General features: G+C 51.6%; 2 protein-coding genes across 8 annotated transcripts in view; one reads left to right on the top strand and one right to left on the bottom strand.

Annotated features, from left to right (window-relative positions):
• Positions 1-3,014: 3,014 nt before the first annotated feature.
• The window catches only part of NHSL2 (NHS like 2), a gene marked incomplete at both ends in the record, with an annotated part of 266,635 nt that continues 250,284 nt past the window's right edge, over positions 3,015-19,365 (bottom strand). For 4 of the 7 annotated variants that reach the window (XM_082681765.1, XM_082681766.1, XM_082681767.1 and 1 more), the window contains 7 exons: positions 3,015-3,339; positions 4,180-4,308; positions 5,786-8,117; positions 9,352-9,483; positions 11,330-11,525; positions 11,832-11,959; positions 14,817-14,972. In XM_082681765.1, the coding sequence (XP_082537891.1) occupies positions 3,015-3,339; positions 4,180-4,308; positions 5,786-8,117; positions 9,352-9,483; positions 11,330-11,525; positions 11,832-11,959; positions 14,817-14,972 (3,398 nt within the window). Of the gene's footprint in view, positions 3,340-4,179; positions 4,309-5,785; positions 8,118-9,273; positions 9,484-11,329; positions 11,526-11,831; positions 11,960-14,816; positions 14,973-19,365 lie in introns of all 7 variants that reach the window. The other 3 variants (XM_082681769.1, XM_082681770.1, XM_082681764.1) reach the window with 2 other exon arrangements.
• On the top strand, positions 15,424-17,470 carry RTL5 (retrotransposon Gag like 5; the record flags this gene model as incomplete). The annotated part of the gene is made up of 1 exon (XM_082681771.1): positions 15,424-17,470. The coding sequence occupies one exon, from the start codon at positions 15,424-15,426 to the stop codon at positions 17,140-17,142; it is 1,719 nt and encodes a 572-aa protein (XP_082537897.1). The 3' UTR covers positions 17,143-17,470.

The raw sequence follows: 19,365 nt of genomic DNA, 5'->3' as shown, positions 1-19,365 counted from the left end.
TTCCTGTTGTGCTGAGAACGACTTGCTCCCTACCTTCAATGTTTGAACCACAAATACATAATGAACACCCACCAAGGGCAAAGTGCTCTTAGCTACCGATTAACCTCCTCCCCTGGGGACGACTGCATCTACTCCTGCCTAGGCAGAAGTCAGTCCAGTAGAGCCACCTGCTGCTATTGGTTAGAATCAGAGGAAACAAAGGGACAGAAACAACTTGAATTGGAACCTGACTTCCTGGGGCCAACTTCATTTCACCTGTATCCCTTCTGTATTCCACCTTCAAAAATTGTTATCACTCTTCACACTAGTAATAGCGGCAACAGTCACTTCTCTGAAAGGCCTCCTGGAAGGGGCTTTCAGCCTCTCTTCTCCAGCCTTGGCAGAGTAGGTGCACGAGGCAGCAGACACTGTGGCTTGTGCCTGGGTGGAAGACAGAGTTGGTGCTATGATACCTAAGGGGAGGCGAGATGTTGAGTGTGAGGACTAGGAGAGTTGTCTGGTATTATGTTAATCAGAGATTGGTAGAAATTCTACAATTTGGTTGTTTGTTTGGGACTAGGTCCACCTGTTGCAAAATATTAAATGAATATTACCGGTCCTCAGTGTTACCTCTGACCACATCATCTCTGCCCCGAAGCCTCTTATGCTAATGGCAACACCACTGGGCATTGGAGGGCCATAGTGAAGATGTAGAAGACCTTCTAAAAAATTCCAGGCATATGGAGTATTGCAGGGGAAAGCAAGACTCAAGGTAATTGAAAGACGTCAAGGTGTCTGGATATTAAGCTTTAGAATCTTTCTGGAAAACCACCAGAGGTGGCAAGGTGAGGGGAGAGGCAAAACCCACTAGAAGTACCAAACAAGAAGCTTCCAGAAAAGTTAGCGGAAGTAACAAGTCCTATACTGTGTGAGTCTCATACTCCGCTTTAGAGCTCATAATGGTTCTGGAGTAGAGGGCCCCGGCAGCCTTTCACTTTTGTTAGGCCAAAGCACAAACACTCCTTCATTTCCCCCCAGAGGAAAATGTTTCCATCCTTTGGGATTCTGAGTCCAGGGCAGACAAGTGTGTGGCATTCATATATAAATTAAGGCCAGGAATGAATCTTATTTTATTTCAGGCAAAACCTCTGAAATTTGGTCAGGACCCTTGAACTAAATAGTTGGTTCACTTTCAAAAGCAACTGGGCTTTCAAGAACTGTCTATTATTTGAGGTGGCTTCTGTCTAAATCAGGGGGAGGCGCTGGGCCCGACCTGTACTCAGAAGTCTAGAATTCAGAACTGTAGCGACCAAGGGCCCAGGCCTAGGGGTTCTATGTGAGAGGCCCAAGTCCCCTCACTCAGTGTGGTTTTCCAGCTGCTCTTCCGCTGTGTGGGCAGTTGGGCTAAAGAGCTTGCTTCTTACTGAGAGCTGCCAAAATCAAGATCTGCTTGTCTCTGGGAGCAGTTTCCACATCCTCCAAGAGGTTGACCAATGAATCTGTTGGGTGGGGGGTGAAGGAGGAAGAGGTCAGGGGACTCTCTTTGTGAAGCAGGCTACAATTTCATTTGACTTTCCTTTTTCCCTCTTGGGAATGGTGGACAATTAATCCTCCATTATTAGTCAGCCAGTTTTCTTTGTTCAGTGCTATTTTTCCCCCCCAACCTCCCAGAAACCAGACATATGAAAATCAAATGAATCACAGCTCTTGCTTTGCTTAGAAAATTGAACTGACAAGGAAAGTTAGTGTCTATAAGCTTTGGCAGGGGGTGGGGAGAAGGGGTCACAATGACTGTCCTGGGACTCTGTCAGCATCCAGTATCCCATTTACCCCAGTCCTTACATTCTCCCCCAGAAGGTTAATTGAAAATTGGTCAAACAGCAGAAAGTAAATGGCAAAAAGTAGCCCTTTTTTTGGGTTATGGGCCATAGCAACTTGCAAGGCTGCCTTTCAGATTTTGGATCTATCCTTTTAGTCTATACGTTCTCGGTTTGGAAACAGAGGAAGATTTCCTTTAAACAAGACCAAACCAACCACAAACCACAATCTGAAGTGAATGGTGGTGGGCAAGTTACACTTACTTTCTCTCCTCCTTGGGACTTTGAGGATGCTGTTCCTTCAGCTAAAGACTTCCTGTAATGAATACTATAAGCAAATGAAGCGAGAGTTCTTCGAATGCAGCATGAGCTGGGCACAGACACTAGCTACCGTTGTTGGCAGACATTTGAAGGATCTCAAGGCGCATGTGTGAGTTACCTTGGATAGATCTGAGTGAACAAACGGCTGCCTTGTTTGTTGGCCAAGCTTGGTTCATCCAAAGCAACCCAGTCCTGACCTTTTCTAGCAAAGGGGGGTGGGGAGGGGGGGTCTATATGTTTACTAAAACTCATCACCCTGATCTCCGTGTAGACAATCAAACTGAAAAAGGTGTGAAGTTCAGGACAGAGTCACATTCATATTTTGCACGACAAAAGCCATCCAATCAACCTCATGCCGAAACAAGTGCACACCTGCAAACCTCTTGTGGCGGAGAATTATACTGTGGCTGAAGAGGCATCAGGGTCCTTCTGTTTCTCCATGCAGGGCCATCAGGGCCTTGCTGGGAAAGTGAATAATCAGCAATGGCACCCTGTGTCCCCTGGGTTTGGCAGCCCCCAATCTGCTCTCTCACTGTGCCCCTCAGTGATAGGAGCCAGGGATGGAGCAGCCTGGTCATTGATTTAAAAGATGGCATATGTGCCCTTGCATCTGAGAATTTCTTCTGAGTGCATACCACTTGGGGGAAATAAGGAGAAAATCGGTAGTTAGTAATGGCAAGATTGTAAGTATGAGAACATAAAATGTCTGAAGATGATTAAAGTGCCTGATGATTTTAGTTCTGGATGTGGCCTCTCTCCTGTTGTCCAGAGTGTGAGTTAATGTAAAAGAAATGCAGGCTCTTTTGTTATTTCCATGGTTCCTTTTTAAAACCCTTTTTCTCTTCCCCCTTTTCTACTCAAGCTTAGTAACTCAACCTTGCTTGCTGAACCCAGGGCTTAGGTACTGGGGTTATCAGGGGTTTCGTAGTCTTTTGAAAATTGTGCAATAATTCGCCGAGCCAGTGGGTTAGTGGTCTTCAGCAGTTCTGCTGCTGAGGGGCGGGACCTTGGAGTTGCCTTGCTTCCCTTCTTCTGTAGCAAGGCCTTGAAATCATCATTTCTGCCAGCATCTAGGCTGGCACTGCCGCTTGACCCTGCAGAGGCAGCCAACTCACTGATAGGAGACTCAGCCGTGTTCCTTATTGGTGAGTGGGAGGTTGGTCTGCTGCCACCAGCAAAGGCCTCACCAGGCTCCTTCCAGCCAAGCAGCTTTCTTTTGGACCTAAATGAGAGAAAGTTTACTTTGAGTGAATTTGTGCGGCAGACATTTCCTAATGCTTCATATAACTTCACGAATGCCAGTGACACAATCTGGGAACTTCTATGCAACAGCCTTGTGAGCAGTCGTACTTACCAGCTTTCTTTCTCTCCACTAAGTCCTCAGAGTCCCTTGTCTGGCCCCCTGTCCCTACATTCCTTTCAATGCCCACAGCTAGAGTCACTTGGCCTATGCCTGCAGACTCAGTCCTGCCCAGGTTCTGGTACCAAGGAAGAATTTAAGGAGTCAAAGCTAGTAGCTCAATGACTCTGAATCAAGACAGCCCATGAGCTGATCCTGTTCTGAACTGGTGCTCCAACTCCAATAACTGGGCTCTTTCCTGTTTCCTCATCACGGAGCCCATGCTTTGTGCTTCTGTCCAATAACTGGGTCCCTGTCTGGTCCCCCTTTGCCTAAGCTCCTGCTTTGATGCTCGGCCTGGTGCCCCACTTCACTTCTTGATGAGATTTTTTGGTACAAGGAATTCTGTGAAGGGTTAAATGTCTCTGACTCTAGGCAGAGCTGTGAGAAAGCAGATGGAGCCACAATAGGCCCTGGGGTTGCTAGGAGACGAGGGGCCTCTCACTCTGCACCTGGTCCTCCCTTCCCCGCCTGCCTCTCTTCCATTTCACCCAAAGATGTCAATGAATTGGAGGTGGTGAGGCCCTGGACTGGGTTCACTACGTGGGTATCTGAACTTAGTCTCCAGTTCCATTCTAAGCATTCTGCTTAGAGGTAGCAGTTTTTCTTCTGGTATAAGAAGGAAAGGCAATTATAATAGGAATTTAGGAAATTTGTCCAGACCTGTGGATCACAGTAAATAAATCTTCAGTTGTTCGTGAAGCCACAAACACATCATCATCATCTTCCGCAATCCATTCGGCTGTTTTATCACTGATTACACTTTTTTCTTCGGTTCTTGGTTCCATCGAGCTCCCTAGGCATAAGAACCAGAAGGAATGACTTTGACCACAATTGTTAGGACAAAGCACATTCTCATATGTATTTCATGTGATGTTCAAAGCAGCTCCAGGAGGGCAGCAGGGCAGAGACTTGCTGTCTCCATTTTGCAGGGGAACAAAATGTTCCTAAGGTTAGTGATTTGGCCAACAAAACATGGAGGGGAGTGATGAAGATCAGCCTGGGTCCCTGTTCTCTCGTGCCTTTTCCATTACAACAGGTTGCCTGAGCATTCTCTCGTTTTAAATGCATCATTTTTAAAACTCAAGGAGCTGAGAGCAATCTAAAGCAATGACTCAACCAGTGGGTGGGAGTAGGACCTATCTGAATCTCAGAGGGAGCCTGTGGAGTTTGAGGAAGCAGATTCTAAAATTACCTGTGGCTTTGATTTGTTTGCTTGTTTTAGTTGCAATGATTTAACTTACGTTGAAAGTCCAAATCAGCTTAAGGAAGGCCATAAGATTTTGATGTTTGGTGTTAAGGTTTTCAAAAAGGATGAGAAACATGGATGAACCTAGAGGACATTATGCTAAGTGAAATAAGCCAGTCACCAAAAGACAAATACTGTATGATTCCACTTATATGAGGTCCCTAGAGGAGTCAAATTCATAGAGACAGAAAGTAGAAGAGTGGTTGCCAGGGGCTGGGGGGAGAGGGTGATGGGGAGTTATCGTTGACTGGGTACAGACTTCAGTTTTGCAAGATGAAGAGAGTTCTAGAGATGGATGGTAGTGATAGTTGCACAACATTGTGAATGTGCTTAACACCTACTGAACTGTACACTTAAAAATGGTTAAGATGGTAAATTTTACGTTATATGTATTTTACCACAATTAAAACAAAGAGAGACAAGAAAACCCCCCAAAAGGATGAGAAACATTTTCTAGCCTGGTCTTAAGGTTCCAGGAAGAGCAAGGCTCAAACCATCCAAGAAAATGAGCCCCCTTTCCTCTAGAAAACACTAAGAGAAGCTGCTGCTGGTAACATATTCCACTGCTTGAAGCCTTCCAGCCTGCCATAGCGCTTGAAACTCAGGATGGGAGGGTACTGAGTCCCGCGCATGAAGCTAAATTCATTGTGGCTGGTGAAAAGTGCCATACGGTGACGTGGAGAGACAGTGCCTAGGGCAGGAGATGCCTGCCTGAGGAGGAAGATAAGCTCCTAAGGTCCTAGGGTGCTAAGACCTAGTTTGATTTCATTCGCTCAGCACTGGCGGTTTCAGAGTAGTCTGGCCCAGGCTGGGCCTTGGAGATCCACCCCTGGGTTGGTCCCGATCCCAAGGGCAGTGAGACGGATTTAGAGTAACTCAAACCCTCAAGAGGTGTACCCTACTGATTTGGTCACCCTGGGATCAGGATCATTATCTGGGGGCATTTGCTTCTGCCCCTGGCACTCTGTCCTCACCCTCATCTCTCCTGGGATTGAAAGGAAAAGCCAGCAGACACTTTACTAACCCAGAGGGCTTGCCTCCCTTTCACTGTCAGCCTGTGGCGTGGAGGTTGTCCTTGTACCCGCCGATGGCAGGTGGTCGCTAGTTGGTAGACACTTGGCATCTTCCTCCAGGGTGATGATGGGGCTGAGAGGCAGCCTTGGTTCAGCCGTGTAGGCCTCCATTTGAGTTGCAGGTGAGGTGAGAGGCAGGTACAGCACGCTGGGCTTTTTTGGTACAGGAGGTGGAATCTTGCCTTTCTTTTTCTCAGCTTCTTCTTGGCTCTGGAGGCTAATTCTTTCAGGTAGGGCTCTCCCCTTGGGGCCCTCATACTCCGTACTTCCCTGGGGAGGTTGCTGTGTTCCTGAGAAGAAAGCACCAGAGGAACTGGAAAAAGGCGTGAAAACAAGAGATGAGGGTGCTGTTGACTCCCCCAGGGTTCTGCCCTCAGGGAAGCTGGAGGACTTTGGTTTCCGCACCACCGTGTATATATCTTGAGGGAGTGGCCTCATATGTTGAATTGAGGTCTTGGGGGTCATAGCCAAGGTAGGCGAAGTTAGTGGGTACTCTTCGGGGACAGATGGTGGCTTGTGGACCAAGCTTGGAGGCCTTCGGGCCAGTGGGGGCTTCTCGGCTATGGGAGGTTTTGCCTTTCTCTCTGGCAAGGTGAAGACTTCAGCTCCTGACTCCTCAGCATAGTCAGGGCTCTCAATATCATCTTCCGGTTCAGACTTGCTGACTGACCTCAGGCGAACAGAACGTAAGTCAGACTGAGTAACCATGGGCATGATTGGCTGGTTGGGGCTAGTTTTCTGGGCCAGCTTGGCCCCAAAATTTGTATCCGAGTGATGCCGGCTCACCTTGGTTTTGCTTCGGATGGAGATACTCATCCCAGACAGGTCCAGGTTGGTTGAAGAGGTCAACGGTAGGTCAAACGATAGCCGTGACTTGGACATTTTCTCCACTGGTGATGTTGGGGGTAGTGATGACTTCCTCTCAGGTACCACTGGACGCACCCGGACACTGCCACTTGGAGGGGGCAAGTGGCCTAGGGTCAAGGACATGGAGACAGTGGGTGTTGGTGTCTCTGACTGGCTGGAGTATCCACTGGAGGGTGACATCAGCCCAGTGGGCCTTCCTGGGGAGGATACCTCCCTGGCCTCCACCTCGATGGAAAGCTGGGAAGGCGTTGTGGCTCTGGAGGTGGAAGGGGAGGCAAGAGACTCTGAGCTGCCCTGAACTTGGGTGCACTCAATGACTGTGGTGCCAGTGGCAGTGCTGGAGCTGGACAAGGATTGGTAGGTGTCACCAGACTTCCAGTCAGTAAGATACCAGTGGTGGGCGAATTGTGTACCTTCTGGGTCTTTGAATGTTGGCACAGCTGGGTGACCCTGAGTATCTGGGTGGGATGAGTGATGTCCTTGGTGTTCCAAGGAGAGGCAAAGGCTCCTGGGCCTCTGGTCCTTGGGTAGCGCTGACCCACCGTCTGGCAAGAGGACTGGTTCATCTTTGACCAGTGAGACACTGCGAGTCGGTGGGGAAGGCTTCTTCTTGGCCTTCTTGAGTGAGATGCTCTTGGACCTCTGCCTTCTTTGCTGGGCCTCCTGTTGGGCGCTAAGGGAGGCAATGTTGTCGGCACTGTTACTGCCCTCAGAACTTGTACTGGCATAAGGCAGGGCACAGGCTTCACTGGCCTTCTGCTCCTCGTCATAGTCCACATCCGTGGTGCCTGTGTCTGTGGGTACAGACAGTGACCGCTCCCGGAACCTGCTGGCCCCACCTGGGCCTGTCTCCAGCCTTGAGGTATCACCAGTCAGGAGGCCAGTCTTGGAGGGTCGTTCTGATACGTGCCTTCGTTGAGTAGAATGCTCAGAGTAGCCAGCAGACCCACTGCATCCTGCTGGGGTATCACGAGTGACAAAGAAGGTAGCAGCCTCCTTAGGAACCAGAGGTGGCAATGTGTGCAGAGAGATCCAAGAATTCCCAGAGGAAGGACTTTTTCCATTTTCATTGTCTTGACTGCTCTGAGCAGTGGCACTTGGAGTCACGTAGGTAAAAGCATCTCCCTTCCAGGAAGGGGAGAATGTTGATTCTGTTGGTCCATTGCAAGAACTGGGGACGCTGTACACCATCCCCATGCTCTCCATGCCAGGGACTTTTGTGCCACCACGTGCCTGGAGAGGTTCTTCCGGATCACTAGAAGGATTTCTCAATACTGGCGAGGTGAGATTTGGTAACTGAGCTTCCTGACTGATGGCAACTCTTCCGTGAACACCTCCCGGAACTGAATGGCTGGGCTTGATGTCTGAGGTGGTAGAGCAGGCCACACTGCCTGTGGGGCTGTTGCTGTGACCTGGGGGAGGTAAACACAGAATGTTAGTGGTGCAGCCAGGGATCCCCCAGCAGCAGCTGTCACTAAAGAGACGGGAGCACCAAAGTTTTGCCAAGAAGCATTTGCCAACAGCTTGGTCAGAATTTCTTGGTTCTTCCTTTCCATAGATGAGGATACTGGGGACATTGGGTCCTTGCCCATCACCACACGGTGAGTCACAGGGTGCCCTTGAATTGTCCAGATGGCTTCCAAAGACTTTCCAGCTTTGAATATGCCTTTCAGAGCTGAAGTGGCACGTGGGACTACCATGGGTTTTTTTCAGGCTTTCACCCCAGGCTCATGAAACGACCACAGACCTCAGCGTTCACCTCCTCTGAGATGAGAGCAGAGGCTTTCGAACTGATAAAGGACAGCAGTGTGAACTTCAGCTCCAGCAGTGCATTGGGAGTATGCCACAGCTGGAAAGTTCAGAGTCTGGTTGCATTTTTGACACCTGTCACTTTTTAACTTGGCAATAGGAAAAAGTGAGAATAACCTACAGATGTGAGGAAACGATTCAGATGTTGAAAATCCCCAAAGATTTTCTCATATACACAACAATTATTATATCATGATGATGTTATATGATGATGATGACAACGATGACGACTACTCTTATGATAATTTAGAATAACAGCCACCATTTGCTGAACACATACTATGTACCAGGCACATGGTAGGAAAATTACATACAATAACTCTGATCCTCAGGAACATTCCACCGGGTTGGAATCATCATCCCCAATTTACAGATGAAGAAGCTGAGGCTCAGAGAGGTTAGGGAACTTGGCTAAGGCCTCACAGTTAGTAAGTGGAGAGGCCAGAATTTGTATCCATATCTCTCTGGTCTGTGCTCTTTGGATGGCCTTCATTTAATGGCAGTGATGGTTTTGTGAAGATGGCACTTTTAGCGATGATTTCCCCTCTTAGGCATCTATCTGCCTAAATTCGAGATACATAGTTATATTCCACTTATAATGGGAAATATATACATAACGAATTTATTAGCCTGGGAGACCTGCTCTCCATATTTGGTTGCTGCCCTTGACAAAAGGTCCTTGGTTATCCTTAATTACTATATTGGCTTTTTCAGGACATCCAAAGTCCCTCCCCCCCAATCATTCCTGTTCCCTGTCACAGCAATACCACTTGGGTTGCAGAAATGGTGAGAGTGAGCAAGGGGAAGGGTTTGGGGGATCAGCTATGGTGGGGTCACCTTGGTCTCGCTGGGAATAGTTAGAGAATCCAATAATGGTCCGCCTCCGCCTCAGGGTGGACTTGGGGTTCACGGCTGTCTCTGTGTTAAACAACGAGTGTCGCAAACTTGCATGTTTATCAAACTGCTGCCCTGTAGCCAAAATAAAGACACTTGGGTGCATCCTGGTTTCTGTTTACAGTATGGCAGAAACTGGCCTGAGGTTGAGAGAAGGGATGATGGCAGTAGCGATGAGCATGAATAGCATCCAGGCAGGCGACCCTTCTTCCCCATCCCTCCCAACTTGGCCCCGGGCACCCGCAGCTCCAAAGCACGCATGCTAGCTTTCAGAGGTCCACCCGAGGTCACCTGTGAGTCTTAGGTGGCCGAGAGCCATGGTTTTCAACCCTGGCTACATATCGAAATAAACTGGGCAGCTTTTCAAACTCTAATAACTAGACCCCACCTCAGAACACTTAATACTCTGGGAATAGGGCCCAAATAGAAGCATTTTCTCAAACTCCCCAGGTGATTGATTGTTCAGATGTACAGCCCGGGGTGAGAACCACTGGAGTGGAGAGACATGTTGAGACTAGATATTGCTTGATTGCAATCTCTTCTCAGATCAAAGCCTTTATTCAGGCCGATGAAGACAGTGTCTCCAAGAAGCTGCGCCATCCCTCCCCACTATCCAGGAAGCAGTCTGATAGTCTGCCCTCCAGGCACCTGATCACATTTGATCAAAGTTCGCCCCTGCGTGGTGATTGAGATCTGTTTTTCTCAAAGCACCCGCTCAGTCTTTGCTCCTATGGAATTGCTAGGGCAGGGGCAGGACGGGGGCAGTGGGGTGAGGTTTGCTGCTCCCCTGCACTGTCTCTCATTCAGCGGCTGCCTAACCAAACCCTCCCCTCTCAACCCCATGGCCACATAGGTACCCCCCTCCACAGAAAGTGGCTCTGTGGGCAAAACACAGGGCCAACCTCGTTGACAGCAAGGTAGAAGTTCAAAAACAAAGCACCCACCATCACTTTGTGAGTTTCTCCTCTCAGCCCTCACACCTCATAGTACATCTCCCTAGGCTCTGGGCTCTATTTCCTGTCTCTAATTTCCTGAGATGACACCAGTGGTGCTGGATTACCCCATATCCAGGGAGCGTCACCGCCTGTGGCCAGAGCTGTCCTCAACATCTTCATCAACTTTTTCCAGCACACCATGGGCTGGCACTGGCTCACAGGGTGCCTCTGGTCCCCTTGGGTTAGGAGGTCTTGATTTCATCAGGCCATTGGCCCTATCTCCTTCTGAAATGACTGACCCTCTTCCTCTTCCACTTACAGCCGGTGAAGTGTGGAGAATGAATTAATAATGGGCATGGTACAGGGTGCCACATGTCCCCAGAGACACAACCAGCTGAGCTGCGTACATTATTTTCCCCATCTCAAGGTAGTACTGCATCCCTCTTTGGTCTCACACAAGTGCAAGAGGCCCACCTCACTAGGAGACTGAGTGATGACTCAAAGTGCCACAAGGCCCTTGGTCTGTACTCTGGGTCTGATCCTCCCGTTTAGTGCTCGCTTCGGCAGCACATATACTGATCCTCCCGTTTACCACCAGCACTCTGAACCCCACACTTCCCCTGCAACTCCTATCTGTGTGCTCCAAACCCGGCTTCTGGCACAAGAAGTCTTCTTTCCCCAAACCAAACATAACTCATACACTCTAAGTTTCCACAGATGCTCCAAAGAGCACATAAGGTTTTAGAGTTTTCTGTTAAGAGAGTTTCCTTTGCCATCAAATGGTCTCAGTTAGTGTGGCAGGGCCAGTAGAGAGTGAAGAAAGAGCATGCCTCCGTTCCCGGGCGAGAGCCATGACCTTGACAGTGCAGGGTGAGCCAGTAGCAAAGAAAGTCTCGCTCCCTCCCCCAGCACCCAGTGCATTTGGAGAGGATGATCTGTAGTTGGCATGGAGGGAAGCGAACAGAGGCGATGCTAAACAACTCTACCGGAGACATTGATGGGCACGATGTCAGAGTGCGTGGGACAAGGCTGAAGCCATCGCTTCTCCTCTAGGACAGGCAGAGGGAAGGGACTATTCCAGGCAGCTTGCTTGTCGGCTGTGGTAGGCAGGCTCAGGGAGGCCTCAGGGGCCCTCACACCCTGCATGGTAGTCTCATCCTCGCTCAGCTGCCATTTTGTGGGCTGTTGGGAAAGAAGGTGATGGGAAGGGTGTGCTCCCGACTGGAGACGAGCCGTGCCCACAGAATGGCTGTCTAGGCAGGGTGGTTGGAGGCTTCATCTGGGAGGCAGGAAAGTGTGGACAGGCTGCCAGGCCGGACGCCTGCCGTGCAGGTCCCATCTCGGCAGGGCCTCAGGATGGCTCTGCTGGTGAGCAGAGATGAGCAGCAGCTTCCAGTGGGTAATGTAAGCAGTTCCAGGTTCCCCGTCAATGGGTGCGGGGCGAGCTCTGCATGCTGGCTCTCCCAGGTGGGGGAGGAGGCAACTCACCATCAGTACAAACTCCAGACGCCTGGCAGACTGGGGCCTTGGGCTGGGAGTGGGCTCAGGGGCCTCATCAGCAGAGCGGAAGGTCTGCCCCAGAAGTCTGGCCTCCGAGTACTGTTCCTCATATTCTTCTGAAAAACAGCACAGTGGATACACACTCTAGGGAGCCACGGCCAAGCGGTGGGCCAGGGAAGGACCATGAGCTTGGGGCTCCTGCTCTAGCTGCCAGGTCTGACTCTCATTGTTTCTTTAGGATAGTTCCCGGCGTCTGAGCCATTTGGGAATGGAAAAATGCCTACTTCCTATGAGGAGAAAAGACAGTCAATGGATTTGAGTTGTGCTGGTTCGGGGACCAAGCCTTTGTCTCCATGGCCCCCACCTTAAGTGCTCAACTCAGGAAAGAGGCTCAGGATGCAGACGCCTTTTGCTACTCTCTGCTGCAAGATTCTCTCTTTGAAGTCCTGCATCTCTTCAGGTTTTCTGCAACCCTACCAGGGACATGACCTGTGTGAAGCACAAAGAAATTTGCGTTGGGAAGTCCAACATGGAATGCTCCCTTGGATGCTGAGAACTCTTACCTGAGCCTCTGAGGGCTCGGTTCCCTGCACCTTAGTCCCACTGTGGGGGGCATATCAGGTCCAGGAAGGAGAGGGAAGGTGGAGGTAGTGGCGGAGGAGAAAGGAGAAGTTCGGGGGCATCGTTGCGGAATAAGAAGGATGCAGAAGATTTGAATGGGTTTCATTTAAGTGATGAATTCAACGAGTGAAGGAAGTGAGACTAAAGAACAGTCAGGACTCTGCACATTTGAACAGAGATTTGAAGAATCATAGAAACTTGGGGTCAGGAGGGGCCTCGAGGGTTCTCTGGTCCAACATCCCATTCTGGGCTCCGGCTTCCTCAGCATCCCTTCCAGGTGTTTCTTCAGCCTCCACACACACCTGCCTGCAGAGGAGGGGAGAAGCCTTCCTCCCAAGGTGGCTCATTCCATCCAAGGACAGTTGGGGCTTTCAGGCGTGTCAGGAATGTTCTTCCTTATCTTGAGGTAAATTGGCCTCCCCCTAGGTTTCCACCCACGTGTCCTCATTCTGCCCATGGTGGCAACACAGAGCACACTGACTCTTTCTTTCTGCATAGCAGCTCCTCTCTTATCTGAACACAAGGCTCATGGTGTCCCTTAGAATCTTGCTTCTCTAAGCTTGCCACTGCCCTGGCAGGGAGGTGGGGTCATGGCCGTTGTTCAGTTGGGTGGCCCCTCGGCAGTTTTCTGTTCTCCGTAAAAGTTACCCTTTGTTGGTATGGATAAATGACAGCTAATAAGACCTCTTTTCACTTTTAATGTTCACTCAGCAAATATCCTCTTGGGGATCCAGCCCTGTGCCCGGTGCTTCTGGAAACCGGAGAGTAGTAAGAGATGTGATCCTTTACATTCAGAAGCCCAGTCTGGTTAGGTGGACAAAATATATACCTAGGACTAGTAGATGAATGAGTAAATGAATGAACAAATGAAAGAAAAATCAGTTCGGAACTATACAAGTCCTCTTGAGCTGGATGGTACAAAGGGCCTCGTATGAGTGCTTAGTGAGGGAATGATGCAAAGTGCAGAACTAGTGTTAAAGGTCTTTTTCGATGCGGCAAGAATAGAACTTGGAAGAAAGTGTAAGGATTGGAGTGGGGAAGAGGGAGTAAGGGCTTTTAGGCTTGGAAAAGATGCCCGAATGGGAGAGTGAGTGCCTGGAGGGTGTAAGGAGCTTGTGACTAGCACTGGGGTTTTATTTGTATTATTTTCTCGAGATCTAACTTACCTAAAGTGCACAGATCTTAAGTGTGCAGCTCAGTGAATTCTGACACATTCATGCCCCTTGTAACTGCCATCCAGATATTTGTAGCACCCCAGTAGTCTCTCTCATAGCACTGAGTTTTAATCCTATTGCCACTTACACTGGATAAATCCCTCTGGTCAATGTGTACGTTCTTCACATTGTAAGGTCCTATCGGGGACGACAACTGTTTTTTTCTTTTACATTAATTTTAATATTGTGTCTAAATCAGCCTATGTTCCAAAGGACACAGACTGGGAGTAGATGTTGCATCTTATCTGGGTCTCTCCAGCTGCAAGATACTCTTGCTAATCAGTTTATGGACACCCTATTTTTAATTCTCACAAAATCATGCCATGTGGGGAAGTGGAATCCCCATTTTAAAGATGACTGACTAATCTGAAGCTCAGAGAGGTTGGGTAATCTGCATAATGTCACACAGCTAGTTAGGTGTGGGATTCAAATTAGATTCTGACTGTCTGATTTCAAAGTCTCGGTTTTCTCATTCTGCCTGGTGCAGGCAATCTGACTGCTCAGGCATTATGGCTGGGCTGTTTCTCTGGGTTGTGTGGACCCAGCTTTGTGTACAAGGTGCTCATCAGTATACTTCAGAGACATGGGGTTGGGAATTGGGGATGAGGTGAGCTCTGAGTGCTGTGTGTTGGGCTTACTTTGGTGAGGCAGGAGCGACCCAGGAGATATGTGGACAAGGTTATTGCAAGAGCAGAGTGAGTGAAGCCCAGAGTGGGAGACCCTGCAGATGCCTCTTTTGTCTTTGGGCACCGGGATTCCAAAGACTTGGGTGATGTTGCAAGAGAAGGCCTGAGGGTATGCGGGCCCATATTGCGGGAGTCTCTCATCCAGCGCTCTTTGTAAATGACTTGACCCATGGCCCTGCCTCGGCCTCTGTCCCTTTTCCCCCAGAGACTACTGAACTGAAAAAAATGAGGGAGGGGGACCAGAGGGTGTAAACAGCCCATAGAATTAGGGCTTTTGGAGTCAGTAGTCTGGAAGGTGAAAGATGGAAAGTGTGTGTTTTGTTTCTCAATAGGTTTTCTACTATTCTCTCTCTTTATCTCGCGAGTCCCTGTCCTCTTTCTTCGTCGCCTCCCTCCAGACGCTATGCATCTGTCCCGTGGGCTCCGGCCGCAGCCCCCCTCCCTCTCAGTACCTTGCAACAGGCTCTGGAGATTGAGCTGCGCCTCGCGAAGCAGCTCCTCTACACTCGGGGGCCTGCCCGAGGAGAGGAACACGTTCACTGGCTGTCGCCATGACGACCTCGAGTGGGCAGTCGCTGTCGCATTTTCCCGACCCGAGTTAGCTGCAGCTAGGGAAGGAGAGAGGCAGTGAGAGGCGCCGCCGGCGAGGGGGGGGGCCGGGGGCGGCGCGCGGCGGCCAGTGGGCGCCCGCGGTTCCCCAAGACCCGCCCCGGCCGGGGGTGGGGGGGGTGGCGCGGGCCACGCTTAAAAGGCGGGGACGCGCCAGCCGCAAGATTTTTCCTCGACAGATCGTGCTGCAGTCCGTTCTCTCCCTCGCCACCAGCCTCCGCCCGCCCGATCTTCGCCTCGCTGCCTCGCCGCCCGCCTCCTCCGCCCGGCGCCTCCTGGCTCCCGCCGCCGCCCGCCCTTTGCGCTCCCCGGGACGAGGTAACGCGCCCTGGGCCGAGCCGCCGGGCCCTTGCCCTGGTGGGTGTGGCTCGGCCTCCCGCGCGCCCCGCCGCGGCCCCCGGCTCCCCATCCCACCCCCGCCCGCAGCCCCAGGCCCCCTGGCTAGTCCTGATGTCCGAGGCGGCCGGGAATCTCAATAGCCTCCGCATGGCGAACGTGGCCCTGCGAGAAGAATTAAATGCCCTTCGCGGGGAGAATGCCAATCTGGGCCTTCAGCTCGGCAGAGCCCTGGCCGAGGTCAATTCCTTGCGGGGCAATGTCTCGAGCTACATGCGTTGGCCGGTGCCCGTGGTGCCCGTCCTTTCCGAGGAGAACTTTGAGTTCCCGCTCAGTGAGATTGACGCCGTTCCTGAGGGAGAACTGCCCTTCCTGTGCTGGCCTCCCCCGCGCGCCGAGCCCGAGTACGCCCCAGACGAACTGTTGATTAGCGTGATCCAGGATTGCGGCACCTCCGGCGGGCCCGCCGACCCACCCCCGCTGCCCAGCCCGCCCCCGCCGGCGCTGCCCCCACCCTCGGCCAAGGAGCTGCCCCCGCAGCCTCCTCTGCCGCCGCTGGAGCGGCCCGAGATAGAACCCTTCTCGGGCGACCCAGTCTACCTGGCTGAATTCCTGATGCAGCTAGAGACTTTCATAGCCGACCATGAGGATCATTTCCCCGGGGGCGCTGAGCGGGTGTCCTTTCTGATCTCCTTTTTCGCTGGTGAAGCCAAGGACTGGGCCGTCTCAGTCACCCAGGAAGGAAGCCCCCTGCATGCCAACTTCCCGCGCTTCCTGGATGAAATTCGTAAGGAATTCTGTGGCCCCATCCCCCCAAGTGTGGCAAAAAAAGCCATCCGCAAGCTCAAGCAGGGAGACTGTACCCTGGGCAGCTATGCAGATGCTTTTCAGTTCCTGGCTCAATTCTTGTCTTGGGATGACTGCCGCCTTCAAAACCAATTCCTCAAAGGCCTGTCAGAATTCTTCCGCAAGGAGCTCTTATGGTCAACTGAAATGGCCGACCTGGACGAGCTGATTCTCGAGTGCGTGGAGATAGAAAGAAAAGTGCGTGTCCCCAAGCCAATCCCACTCCCTGGGGTTCGCAATATTTTCTTCCCTTTTGCAGCAGACCGTAATCTTGAAGGTGAAGAGGGAGAAGAGTGCCACAGTGGGGATGAAGATGAAGAGGCATGCAGGCGCAAGCTCCAGGACAAGGACCAGGGGAGGCATGTGAGAGCTATTCAGCAAGAGACCAGGGGGGAGGAGAGGGGGAAGAGGGAGGAAGAGATGAGGAAGAAGGAGCTGGAACAAAAAGGGGAGGAGGACAAGGAGGAGGAAGAAGAAGAGGAGGAGGAAGAAGAGGAGGAGGAAGCAGAGGAGGAAGAGGAGGAGGGGATGAGGAAGAAGAGGAAGAAGGAGGAGGAAGATCAGAATAAGGATGAGAAAGACGATGAGCATGAGGGTGGCCGCCAGGAACCGGAGCAGGAGCTCGAGCAGGAGCCAGAACAGGAGCAAGAGACAGAGGATGAGACCCAAGATGATGACCTGGATGAGCTGATGGAGATAGAGCCCACCTATGCCAATGCTTCATCCCAGACTTCTGGCTACTATCATGAAAATTTCCTAGATGTGTCACCTCCCATCATACAGCCCAGCAGACGGAGGAACCAGAATCGAGTCCCACTTCTGGAGGGCCTTCCAGGTACCAATTCACCATTCTACAGTTCGCCGCCACTGATTCGCCGGGCAGGTCGCCTGGGGCAACGCCAAATACGACGCCGTCCCCCGGTGCTATTCCGCCTCACTCCGAGGCAGGGGGGCCACCGGGCTGCGCGGGGCCGCATTCGCGTGTGAGAGCCGGGGCGAGCTGCCCCCACCCCGGAACACACCCTTCCACTGCGTCCCCTGCCCCTGCTTTCGCTGCCACACCTGCCCCATTGACCGACCAGTACTTAAGGGAGTTCCAAACCTGCAGAACCCGAAGAAGACCTGGAGAACTCCAGACCTTCCTGCGACTGTGACCGGGGAGTGACACCAGGGAAAGGAGGGCTCAGCAGTAGCTGCCCTCTTGGTGTGCACTCTGCTCCGTCCTGCCGCGAGCTAGAGAGCAGGTGTCTGGGCCTGTTCCTGTAAATGAACTGGTCACCCTCTTGTATTTCCCCTCTAGTTGTTCCCAGCCCTCACCTCTCCTGCGTTTATTCACGCTGTGTTCTATGGTTTAATCCTCTGACTAGCTAACCAGGACTTCACCCAGTGCCTCACTGCTCTGCCCCAGTGAGTGAAAGGACAGGCTCCACTGAACTCTTAAAGCCACTGAGGCCACTTACTAGGTATAATCAGTGGAGAGCAAATGCTATCAAGAAACGGTCCTGGAAGCCTACACTTGCTTCAGGTCACCCCTCCAGCAGGAGGGCCCTGAAGAACCCCCTCCCTCTAGCCCAGTGAGAGTATGCAAAACCACGTGTCCAGTGGACCACCCAGCTGAGACCTGACCTTGACTGACTGAGCAAGCTGGTTCCACCTTCCCACAGACTACAGGCTCAGGGCCTCAGGGCTCTCCAGATCTGGGACCCTCTCCTCTTACTACATTACCCTCCTGGGCATCCCCAGTGGACAGAGCCCAATGTTCCATGCCCTACCCTTTTCCTTGATGTTGCCTAGAGGGTAGGCAGTTGGGTGGGGGAGCCAGAGGAGGAGAAAGCAGCAGCAACAACTCAGTTTGACCTTGTAAGGAGTGACTCTTTCCTTAGGGACGGTGGTCTCCTCCCCCGGCCAGGCCTTGAACTGCAGTCTCCAGCCAAAGGTCTTGGCAGAAGATTTGCCATCCTTGGGGTTCCAGAGGTGGCCTAATTGGCCTTCCCTTCCCAGACTGCCAGAGAGAGAGGCCCAAGGCCTGCTCTTCAACTCCAACTTAAAGGACTCCTTATTTCTGAGAGTAGAGAGGAAGGTCCTCTCTACAGAGACTTCACCCACTGCAGCCTTGCAGTCGGGATGACCTTGTGTCTCTCACATTCGGGGCAAGCCATGGCCTGGCGCTGGGCATCGAGTAGGCGGTGAGGCCTAAGTGGTTGACTGCCTCCTAGTAACTCCTGGGGCTTCTGGGTCCTAACCTAGGGGCCCTCATAGAGACCTGCTGCTTGCCTTGGGTCCAGAAAACACTGCTTCTTCAGTGAAAAATACACAGTATGTCACTCTGGCCACAGAATGCCAGTCAGATCCACTGCTGGCCTGAACTGCCCTCCACACTGGGCTTCCTGCACAGGGCCTGGCAGCTGGGCAAGTGCAGCCGAAGTGTCTGAGGCCAAAGGGAGGAAAACATAGTAAATTAAGCCTCTGTTCCTCACCGGAGTCTGATAGGTAACCTCAGCCCAGCCTTAGGATTTTGAGCCCAGAGGCAAGAGGAAGGAGCTGGAGGAAGAGGAGTCATGGAGAAACCCAGTCCTCCGGCTGGTTTCTGGTGAGGTCTCTGTTCATCAGTGGGAGGTAAGAAGCCCTTTTGTTGCTCACACATTTCTCAGCCTGGGGATCGGTGGAGCCAAGTTCCTATAACCTGTTGCTATCTTTTAAAAAGGCTACTACCCCCCTCCTCCAAAGAGAAAAGTAATACATAATCATTATAGGAAAATTGGCAAATAGAGAATACGATAAGAACCCCAAAGCCCCAAACATTCAGAATCCCACCACACAGACGCAAGCACTGTTAACACTTTCTTTCTAGTGTGTTCTCACTGCGTCTTTTTTTTTTTTTTTTTTTTTTTTTAGCGGTACGCGGGCCTCTCTCTGTTGTGGCCCCTCCCGCTGCGGAGCACAGGCTCCGGACGCGCAGGCTCAGCAGCCATGGCTCACGGACCCAGCCGCTCCGCGGCACGTGGGATCCTCGCGGACCGGGACACGAACCCACGTCCCCCGCATCAGCAGGCGGACCCTCAACCACTGCGCCACCAGGGAAGCCCCCTCACTGCGTCTTTTCAAAGCCAAGACCATCCTGCGAGCTCTCGATCAGCAGGATTTAAAATGGCTGCCACCTATGCAGTCACACAGACTGAATCATTTATTTAAGCATTCTCCTAATGTGTT

Source organism: Grampus griseus, assembly GCF_964374135.1.
Source record: "Grampus griseus genome assembly, chromosome: X".
In the NCBI taxonomy this organism is placed as follows: domain Eukaryota; kingdom Metazoa; phylum Chordata; class Mammalia; order Artiodactyla; family Delphinidae; genus Grampus; species Grampus griseus.
This window is presented reverse-complemented; position numbering and strand designations above follow the sequence as displayed.